This window comes from Beta vulgaris, chromosome 5 (genome assembly GCF_026745355.1).
Source record: "Beta vulgaris subsp. vulgaris cultivar EL10 chromosome 5, EL10.2, whole genome shotgun sequence".
In the NCBI taxonomy this organism is placed as follows: domain Eukaryota; kingdom Viridiplantae; phylum Streptophyta; class Magnoliopsida; order Caryophyllales; family Amaranthaceae; genus Beta; species Beta vulgaris.
The window spans coordinates 7,245,341-7,256,925 of NC_079206.1; the positions used below are offsets into that span (position 1 = coordinate 7,245,341).

The window sequence follows — 11,585 nt, forward strand, 5'->3', positions numbered from 1 at the left end:
TGAAAACTGTGATCACAAATTGAGAAAAAACGGTATAAAGTTGCACTTGTACATACACGCACGTAGATGCAGCCTTAGGCACATACAGACGGAGCTAGGCTCGGACAGTTGCCAAGGCTTATCTTAAGAATTTGTGGATAATGTAGCTAAGATTTTAACTTAGCACATTGTATCTCAAAGTTCATTTGTTCATTACTCTTATGCTTATCATTTTGTAATTTATTGAACAATATATATAGTTGCAAGAATCCTCCTTTTTCGCACTCTATAGCCTCACACAAGACATATACAATATTGTGAAATGTGTGACTTGCGCTCGGCACGAATGGTGCGCCCGCACCAAATGTCGGTGCGCCCACACCATGTCAGGTGCGCCCGCACCAAGTAGTGGTGCTCCCGCACATTCGCTACGACAGATTTCAAGTTGAGGCAGAACACTTTGGTGCTCCCGCACTCGAGGCATGTGCGCCCGCACATCAGGCTGGTGCGCCCGCACCAAATGATGGTGCTCCCGCACCTATCGGAGGATGCGAAATTTTCGGGTTTTTTTTTATCTTACGACTTAGGGCTTGTATCTTAGACTTCATATAAATATGTTTTGTCATATTTAGGGCTTTTAACCACAAAATATAGAGAGAGAGATTAGAGAAAACACAATAGAGAAGATTAGAGAGAGTCTTTGAGATTCAATTCAATTGAATCTTGCCTATTGTATTTGTAATCGTCTCGTTCATAGTGAAACGATCTTTTTCCCTGCCTTGAGGACGTAGCTATCACATTGATAGTGAACCTCGTTAAATCTTGTGTTCATTTATTCGCTTTCTTGTTTTTCTTGTGAGTGTGCTTGGTTGTTGTGAATTCTTGTTGGTTTAATTAAACGCTTCCGCATAACAAGTGGTATCAGAGCTACAGGTTAACACCGGGGTTAATCGCTTTTGGGACATGGCAACAACAACCTTAAAGATCGACAAGTTTACGGGAAGGAATAGTTTTGGGCTATGGCAGATAAAGATGAGAGCTTTATTGAAACAACAAGGTATCTGGAAACCATTGATTAAGGGTTTCACAACGACATCAAAAGAGGGAAATCTGACTGGTCTAACTGAGCCGAGTTGGAATCTATGGAGGAAAGAGCACACTCCACTATCTTGCTATGCTTGGCGGACGATGTCATCACAGAGGTTGCAGATGAAATCACGGCTGCAGGTTTGTGGTTGAAACTGGAGAGCTTGTACATGACAAAGTCGCTCACAAACAAATTGCTATTGAAGCAAAGGTTGTTTGGCCTACGCATGAGAGAAGGTATGTCCCTAAAAGATCATCTCGATCTTTGAATTCTATTTTACTGGACTTGCGTAATTTAGATGTTAAGATTGAGGATGAGGATGCTGCGTTGATATTGTTGGTTTCATTGTCAAGTAGCTATGAACATTTTGTAGAGTCTTTTGTGGTTGGAAAAGACACTGTGTCCCTAGAGGAGGTAAAGTCGGCACTTTACACTAGGGAATTGCGTCATAAAGCAACTGGTGATATGGTAGAGGATCGTGATTATTCTGCAGGTTTGGTAGCAAATGCTGAGAAAAATAAGGGAGATTCGAGTAGGGATAGGAGAAAACCTAGGTCGAAGGGCCCTAAAAGTAGTGATCTTTGCCATTATTGTAAAGAACCGGGTCATTGGAAGAGTGAATGTCCTAAGAAGGATGGTTCGGCTTCTTTTGCAAAACAAAATAAGGTTGACTACGATTCTGAGGAGGATTTAGCTCTAATTGTCCATGAGGAGAAACGCTTAGAAGATAAGTGGGTTCTTGATAGTGGATGTTCTTCACATATGTGTTCTGACAAGGAGATGTTTTCGACCTATAGCTTATGCAAGAGTAGTGTTACTTTGGGTGACAATACGGTGTGTGAGGTGGTTGGAGTAGGCTCTGTGAGGTTTAGAATGCATGATGGGAGAGTTAAGGATCTTAGAGGCGTGAGGCATGTTCCACAACTTAAGAGAAATCTTATATCTCTTGGGATGTTAGACCGTAAGGGTTTTCGATTCCAAGGAGGGGATGGAGTTTTGCGTGTGGTGAAGGGTTCTTGTGAGTTACTTCGTGGCGTGAAGTCAGGTGTGGGTAACTTGTATGATTTGCAGGGTACGACACTGGCTAGAGATGATTCTGAGTTGAAGCTGCATTCTGGGTTGAAAAAGATGGTCTTGAGTGTGAGGTGGAGCTTATGGGGGCTTCTACACATGTTGAGGGTCAGAGTCAACGAGAATGAGTTCAACAACCGGGTTGAGAGTACTACTTGGGCTGAGGATGAGAGTGTCAACAGTGAGGTAGAGTTTGTGGGAACTTCTACACAACTGGTTGAAACTAAGGGTCATCAAGAAGAACAACCAAGGGTCTCTCAGCAGCAGATTGGTATGATAAGGTTCGGTTCTATCGATACTTGTGTGCCAGCTTATAGCTATGGGATCTCGAGCGACATGTCTCTTGCCAGGGAGTGTTGGTTTGAGAGGTGATTCTGGGAGAAGTCACCAAGAGGTAGCTAGATTGGAATCCAGCGGAGTTGCCTGCGTTCCAGTGAGAACGAGGTGGATGCTCCGGCGCGAGCATAGAAGAACTTCGACGGAAGTTCCCTGCGCCAAGGGTGATTTGTTTTGGGTACTTAGACGTAAGTGCAAATGGCTCTAGTTGGAGCAACTGGCAGGGTATTGGCTCGTCTTGATTAAGGTGGAGCTAGTGTGTTTGCAGTTCAGTGAAGGCGATTTGATTTTCGACGGGTAATAAATTGGGTTTCAGGTGAATGCGCAACATGGGTCTCATAGGTTGTGAGACAGGGTCGTTCTTGATGAGTGGTCAGCGATCTTGGCGAGATTGGGTGAGACTCATATGATGGCAAGCCTGGCATCGGGTGAAAGATGCATGAGCAGGAGGGGAAAGGAGTATCTCGCGTACTGTTGCAGAGGTACATGCTGGGTTGATTGTTTTGAGGTGGAGCTGTGTGGTAGATGCAAGTCAAGGTGGAGATTTGTGAAATGTGTGACTTGCGCTCGGCACGAATGGTGCGCCCGCACCAAATGTCGGTGCGCCCGCACCAAATGTCGGTGCGCCCGCACCAAATGTCGGTGCGCCCGCACCATGTTCGGTGCGCCCGCACCATGTCAGGTGCGCCCGCACCAAGTTGTGGTGCTCCCGCACATTCGCTACGACAGATTTCAAGTTGAGGCAGAACACTTTGGTGCTCCCGCACTCGAGGCATGTGCTCCCGCACATCAGACTGGTGCGCCCGCACCAGATGATGGTGCTCCCGCACCTATCGGGGGATGCGAAATTTTCGGGTGTTTTTTTTATCTTACGACTTAGGGCTTGTATCTTAGACTTCATATAAAGATGTTTTGTCATATTTAGGGCTTTTAACCACAAAAGTTAGAGAGAGAGATTAGAGAAAACACAATAGAGAAGATTAGAGAGAGTCTTTGAGATTCAATTGTAATCGTCTCGTTCATAGTGAAACGATCTTTTTCCTTGCCTTGAGGACGTAGCTATCACATTGATAGTGAACCTCGTTAAATCTTATGTGTTCATTTATTCGCTTTCTTGTTTTTCTTGTGTGTGTGCTTGGTTGTTGTGAATTCTTGTTGGTTTAATTAAACGCTTCCGCATAACAAATATAATTAGTGCAAGCATTTAACCAGTGGCCGAGTCAATTACGACATGGAGGTGCACGTGCACCTCCAAATTAGAAAGAAATAATTAAAGTTTTGTGTAAAAACAAGTAATATGCGCCAAACGCACCACCGCCCGCCTTGCGCAATAGCAGTGCGCTAAGCGCAGAATGGCAACGAGTGGTGCCCACCCCCCATTTAAATTCTAGCTCCACAATGCATCTAACATGGGATCATGCACTGACAAGGCATAAATTTGCACATATGTCTAATATAGACAGATGTAGTTGAGACTTATGTCTTTTAAAATTACATTTTAAAGTCTCGTAAAGATTAAATCCCGAAGTTAAATTCAAAATCAAATACATGTTGCATGGCTTAGAACAACCTTATTACATTCATATTTCACGCAACTTAAAGTCGGTGTAAGATGAGGTAAGCTCCATGTTGGGGCTGTAGGGCAAGAAGAGTGGTAGGAGCATGGGTGTATGATGGTGAGAGCTCAAAAGTAAAACGCTGCAATATCATAGACAACACAAGCTTAGCCTCAATTAGTGCAAAGTTTTGCCCAATGCAAATTCTTGGCCCCCAACCAAAGGGAAAGTATGAGCTAATCCCCTTAGTTGCTTTTGCAATCCCTTCAGAAAATCTCTCCGGATTAAATTCTTTGGCATCATCACCCCAAACATTGGGATCCAAATGAGCATGGAGTATTGACAATGAAACTACCACCCCAGGCGGTATAATCAAATCTCCTAGCTTTGTTTCACAATCATATATCCTTCGAGAGGTTGCAACGATAGAAGGATACAATCTTAGCACCTCATATAGTATCATTGTCACCTAATAGAAAGCACAAACAAATAATTAGTATTAATTCATTATGCATGACTTGTTCAATATGTAAGTGTAGGAATATAATCAATCATATTGAAGAATAAATAATGACAATTCTACTATGCGATAGTTTACATGTGGAAAAGATCATTGGATGGGTTAGATCAGATCATATCAAAAGGCCCTTCAGCAGAGTTAAGAAAATATATGTATATATAGAGAGAGGTGTCTCTAGTTACTCGATCACGAGTTGGAATAAGAAAGTCTAACTGTTGCAAGTATTTTGAAAGGGATGAAAATGTGTTTTAGTCGATGCAAAAAAATAATATGAAAAAGTACTTGGTGTGGAGCTTACTATCTTCAGACGATTATTTAACCCATCAAAGTCTGGTTGGTTGTTTCCAAAGGTTGCAAGAACTTCTTCTCGTGCTCGTGTTTGCCAATCTTGGTGTTTACTCAACAAAATCATCGTCCACGTTAGCAAAACTGAGGTGGTCTCTTGCCCAGCAAGATAGAACAATTTACACTCGTCAATTATCTCTCGAGAGCTCATAGCAAGATGTTGCTTGTTACTACAAATTTTACTTTGTTGTGTCTCTTTATAGTTTGAATCCAACATTATCCCCAATAAGTCATCCTTGACAGCTTCTCCTGCCTCCATTGCCTTCCTCCTTTTATCAATTTCTGTCTTAATTATACTTTGTATCTCCCTGTTTATATTATTCATTCTTCTCTTTCCCTTTGTTGGTAAATATATCTAACACAAATCACGTATACAAAATCATAATGTGATCAGCTTGATACTAATAGTCTTATTAAATGGCATATATATAATTATTAGAACAAAGACACAAAGTGTAAGTAGTTAAATCTTATAAATCCTCTTATAATAGAGCTATTGTAAGATAGACCACCTAACTTTTTGTATTTCTAATGTCACTTTAAAAAGTTCAATGAATCACAATTAAAGCTAAAATGATCATTTTTAGACAATCGTTCACCTTTTACCTCAAAGGGGACCTGACTATTGTATATTTACGTTTGTGAGTAATACTCACTCTTTTGAATTTTTTTCTACTTATGTTTATCTAACACACACTACTGTTTTTGTAAATTTAGTAAGGAAGCATGTGATGTATACCATGATAAACAAATTGCATACTTAATTGAAAGTATATAACGCGTCCACAAATCCTAAAAGTTGTAATGTTTCAAGCCTCTTGAGTTTTTTTTTGAAGTATTTGTAATTGAAAATGGGATTTCTTAATTAAAATATTATTGAGATTGTAGTTATTCAATGTATTATTCCGTATTTTGTATATTTTGTAGGGTTTAGTACATGGTAATTCCCATTTCTCTTCTTGTCGAGGACACTAATGACGAGTTAGATGCTGACTTTCTCAATGCTGTCGGTGTTATCCACCACAATCCCGACGTCCTTTTTGATGCAGATATGATCGTGGCTCCCTCCCCCCCCCCTCGTCTGTTGCTGATCGCGATGGCAAACGCCGTAAAATGAATGAATTTGAAGGAACCCTCCTCCCCTCTCCCCCCAAAAAAATAATCATATTTATGCTCACAATTTGTCTCCTTTTTGGGTTACTTTGGAGGAACTTAGCTTTTCCTTCTTTTGATTTTCGCATGTCAAAATTCAACTTAATGTTGTTTAGCTCCATTAGTCCTTTACTAATTTACACTTTTCTAATGACTTATGTACTCTTATTGGTTATTATCAATGCAAGGAAGTCATCAATTTATCTTGCTGATTTCGGTTATTTAACTGTGATTTAAATCAATTCTTTTTCTCTAAACTGCCAGAATCTTACTTGCACTTTGGGATTAGATGACCCTACACAAACTCACTCATCACTCCTTCTAATCCAGTTGCACAGGATTTTTTTGAAGTCCAAAAAGAATCAGTGGCCAAGATCAAAGCTGGCCTACTTCAAAAACCCAAGTGCTTTATCACAAGATACAAGTGCCACTTGCAGCCCGCTAAATTTTGCTATTGGGACTCGTTGCCAACCCTTGAAGAAAGGCTTTCCCGCCAAAGGCCTCTTTACCCATATTACACAAGGCCCAACCAACACTCCTCCTTGGTCCCTGCTTAGCAGGATTGACGCCCAGGCTCGTAAACTTCGAATGCACAAATCCTACACGGGCCTCCAACCCAAAAATTTTGGTACATCTCTCTTGGGCCAAGGCCTCCTTATTTGCTTGACAGGGGTGTTTTCTACTCCCTCAAGAACTTTTTCCTTTGTGCATGTACACTGGTCTCCGGGCTTTTTAACGGCCTTATCACACCCGCCACTCACCTAATGGTGAGGCAATGCACGACATCCATTATTATAAGCAGATTATATGAAAATACTCAGTTGGAACATACAAGGGGGGAAAAGTCCCAAGTTTTGACCGAAATAATTTATCTGAAAAATAAGTACATACGGATCTTATCTTTATTATTGAAACATTAACCAACTCCGCTAATAGCAAAAATTTTCTTAAAGCACTACACTTTCACAACACCATCATTGTCAATCGAGTTAATCACTCAGGAGGAATCTGAGTTTGTTGGAATAATAATAATATTACCGTCCGAAATCATGTCACACATGCACGTCTAGTCGAATTGCAAATCCTTTACAAACCGAACAATAATATCTACAATATTTTTGGCACATACTATCTCGCGCAACCCTCTGATAAAGAGACCTTCTGGTCGTATCTCAATAATCGCTTAACTATCGCTCTAATAACCATGGATCCTAATTGGAGACTTCAATGAAATGTTACTTCCACAAAGACAAACTTGGTGGGGGCACCTATTATAACAAATCAACTAAATTTTTTTCTGTATTTACTACACACACATTCAACAATTGCTATTCCTTGTCACAAAAATCTTTCCCATGGAAGGGCCTCGCAAATAACTCACATATTAATGAGCGATTGGACAGAGCCATCGCAAGCAATGTATTTTTTAATGACTTCATTGATTCCACGCTAACATATGGGAACTTTATGGTCTCCGACCATGCACCCATCACCTTCTCGTCTAATCAAGGATCTCACTCAATTGTAAGAGAACATTGGAATACCAACATCACCGGATCCAGATTTTTCAAAATACAACAGAAACTAATTCGCATCAAAACAAATCTAAAGGTTTAGGCCAAATCTAAGTATAGACTTACGACCAACAAATTTCAAGTGAACGATGACAAACTTAAAAAATTACAGGAAAAACTATGGTTACAACCTTTCAATTCTATCTGGATCAAACACATCAACATGCTCCTTCTACAAAGAGAAAAACTACTAGTCTACTGCTACTCTTCAATCAAAAAACATGGGGGAAAATTGCACGGAAAACATGGCTAACTCAAGGGGGATCGAAACTCAAGATGCTTCCATAATAAAATAAAAAAAATACACACATATACAATGATATTCAGACTAAATAATGAAGTGGGTCAATGGGTAGATTCCCAGCATGACCTAACCCAACTATTCACCACTTCCTTCAAAAATCGATTCCATCCAGTACTCATAACACAAGAACCATTTATCTCAGCTTCCTCACATCGTTGATCTCTCAATCAGATTTCGACTATCTAATAGCACCAATCACCCCAACAGAGCCCCGGGATCGGACGACTATGGTGCTAAATTCTTTCTAGCTTATTAGTTAATCATTGAAAAAAGATATTGGTCTTGGAATCCAAAGCTTTTTTTCACCACGGCAAATTGCCACCGTCCCTAAATAATACTATCATTACTCTCATTCCTAAAAAAGATATCCCCGAAATGCCAGATCATTTCAGCCCGATTAGCTTAATTTAACACCATCTATAAAGGAATCTTTAAATTAATAATTGTTAATCGCCTCTGTCCTATCCTACAAAGAGAAATTAGTCCTCTATAAAAAATACTTTTACTAAAAACATATCCATTCATGATAACTTTCTCATAGCTCAAGAAGCTCTAAATACATTCCCAAAATCACACAATAAAATGGGCTGGTGTGCTATCAAATTGGACATGAAAAAGGCTTACGACAAAATCGAATGAGATTTTCAAATGGGAAGTCCTTCACTCTTTTGGCTTTCCAGCCATTTGGATATAATGGATTAAAGAATGTGTGACCAATGTCTCATATTCCCAAAAGATTAATGGGGAAACCTCCCCTTGGTTCCTCCCATCCCGAGGACTTCATTAAGGTGACCAATTATCGCCTTATCTCTCCATCCTTTGCATGGAAGTATTAATAAGAAAACTAACCCTACAATCACATATTAGAGGATCGGGTATCAGTTTCAAAATACACCCTAGATCCGCCAACATTCTATGTCTTATGTTTGCTAATGATAATCTATTATTCTGCAAGGCATCCACTGAGGCTTGTAGAAACTTAAAGTCACCTTTAGATGAATTCTGCAACTCATCGGGTCAACTGGTCAACTTCCACAAATCGCCAATAGTCTTTTCAAAAAATGTCCAACCATTAATAAAAATAAATCTAGCGAGACAATTTAATATGCTCCCCAACTCCTCTATAGGACGCTATCTTGCTGTGTTCCTCAGCTCTTTTTATCCCACCAAAAATGATCTAAGTTCAATTCTTACGGAAACTGAACATCGTATCGACCTATGGGAATCCAGATTTCTATCCAAAGCAGGGATATTCATCTTAATACAATAGAATGTAGAATCTATCCCCCCCCCCTATACCTGCGCATCAACCCTGCTCCCTTCCAACAGTGCCAAGTCTATGGACTTAATTCATCGCAAATTTTTCTGGCGCCAAAATAAAGAGAAAAATGGTATTTCTCTCATAGCATGGGATAAAATACGCACCCCAAATCCCAAGGAGGGTTGGGCCTCAGGATAGCACTGCTACAAATGAATCAAGCTTTCATTACAAAACTAGGCTCGGAAATTCTTACAAATCCAAATAATATGTAGGTCCAACTAATCAAAGCTAAATATCTAAATAAGCACTCCTTCTTCACTTGTACCCCTAAACCCCAAGACTCCCCCATTGGGAGAAATATATTAAAACAACGAAATATTCTTCATGAAGGGATTCGCTGGAGATTGGTGACGGTAAACAAATCTTATTTTGGCTATATAATTGGTGTACAAATGATAACCTCTTCAATATGCTCCCGGCCTTTCAACAATCAGCTGATATCACAATCCACTTAAGTCAATTCATCTTGCCAAATCGCACGTGGGATTAACCACAACTAAAAAACCTACTTCCAGAACATATTATTTAAATAATTAAGGGAACTCTGATTCCTATCCACCCTATTTCGGATGAACCTATATGGGGCTCGTCCTCTATAAGAAACTTCTCCATCAAATCAGCCAATTGGCTTACTCATAATCTTTCGTCTAAAAACGAAAAATGGGAATCTAGCTAGATTTGGGAACTACAAATTCCACCAAAACTGCAAATCTTCCTTTGGCAAATCTGTGACAACAACCTAGGTGTTCGTCAAACATTAGCAAAGAGGCAAATCACTCCATTTAGCAACTGCGCCATCTACAGCAACACCGACGAAACAATAGATCACCTCTTTTAAAATTGTCCCTCTATCACTTCACTCCGGGACTTAGAAATTCTGACTATCTAGTTACCCCATAACACGCACAAGACATCATTCTTAAACACTTTTTTCGACTTAAGATCAGCAAAAACCTCATACAAAAATACATCTTCGTTATTTTGAGCATTTGGAAAGAGCAAAACAATATTATTCTCCATACTACTTCTCTAAATATTCACATAATCATCCATAAAGCTAAGTTCCTATACAAAGAATGGATCCTCAAAGAAACAGTGGATAATTGTTTCTCTTCCGGCACCCTGTTCTCACTTTCAAAAATCAAACATCCCACCACCATTCCCCACCAATCCAACTCCATCCTCGCCGCTTGGGAGGCTCCACCACATAACTACTTTAAATTAAATTTCGATGGCTCCGTTTGTCAGCCCTCTTCGTTATGCAACGATACAAAACAATCATCAACAACAACATATATCATTATCAGAGACTCTACTGGGGATCTTCGTTCAGCTGTAGCAATCAACCTCGGTTCCACCACAGTCTACATAACAGATATCCTAGCTCTTCATCATGGCATCATGTTGGCTCTCAAAAACATTATCCAGCATATCATAATAGAAGGTGACAACCTTATTGGTCATTAACTCAATAAAAGATATTTGGCAACCCCCTCGACAGATTTCGAACACCGTTAGAGACATCCACACTCTACTCAACTCTTTTGCTTCATGGGACATCAAACACATATACTGGGAAGCTAATAGGACAACTGACTGGATTGCTAACGTGGGTCATTTAGTAGATACCGACTTTTGTATAGATGATTGTACTTCTTCAACTCTTCAAAACATCCTTGTAATTGATAAGGTGGGAGCTCCCCTCATGCGGAGGGTCTCCTAACTTTCTTTTTCTTACTTTATAAAAAAACTTCCCATTTTAATTTTTTTTTTGTCAAACGTGGTGTCTAATATGATTTGAATTGTGCTTGAACTTTAAATTTGTTGATATGCATTGATTGATTGGGAAGGTTTTGAGTTGATTGAGAATTTATTTTGAAATATTTTGTATATAATTATTATGTATTATGTTATTATCTCTTATTATGCGGGCCAATCAAGCCCAGCTCAACTCTGGGCTGTGTGGGCTAAGCCCACAAAAAGTCGATCCAGCCCAACTCGAACCGTGAAATTGATGTGTGGGTCGTGGGCCAGATTTTGAGTCCAATCCACAAAAACCCACCACTAAAACCGTACAATCCGGTACACAAAATTGGTTCATCAGCCCGACCCATGAACGAGACCAGCCCAGCCCAAATAATTATTCAACTTAATTGTATATATTTTAATCAAATTGCATATATTATAATTCAATCAAATTCAAAAATAATGATATCATTCATTAATATTAATAATTTTATATATTTTAATTAATTTTAAAGGTTGTATATAACTATAACAAATTATTCCAATGATACGTAATTTTGAGAAAAAAAAATCTTATGTCGGCCTGCCTGCCCA

At 39.5% G+C, this 11,585-nt stretch overlaps 1 protein-coding gene across 1 annotated transcript; it reads right to left on the reverse strand.

Annotated features, from left to right (window-relative positions):
• Positions 1–3,896: 3,896 nt before the first annotated feature.
• LOC104892481 (cytochrome P450 72A397) lies at positions 3,897–8,453 on the reverse strand. The gene is made up of 2 exons (XM_057394934.1): positions 4,848–8,453; positions 3,897–4,498 (listed from the first exon to the last, which is right to left on the reverse strand). Exons 1-2 carry the CDS (start codon positions 5,217–5,219, stop codon positions 4,070–4,072), a joined length of 801 nt encoding a protein of 266 aa, XP_057250917.1. The 5' UTR covers positions 5,220–8,453; the 3' UTR covers positions 3,897–4,069.
• Positions 8,454–11,585: the final 3,132 nt, after the last annotated feature.

Coding starts and splice junctions, on each gene's coding strand:
- LOC104892481 (XM_057394934.1), bottom strand. CDS start 5,219: ATGAATAATATAAACAGGGAGATACAAAGTATAATTAAGACAGAAATT. Junction 4,499..4,847: donor TAAATAATCGTCTGAAGATA/GTAAGCTCCACA, acceptor GCTTTCTATTAG/GTGACAATGATACTATATGA.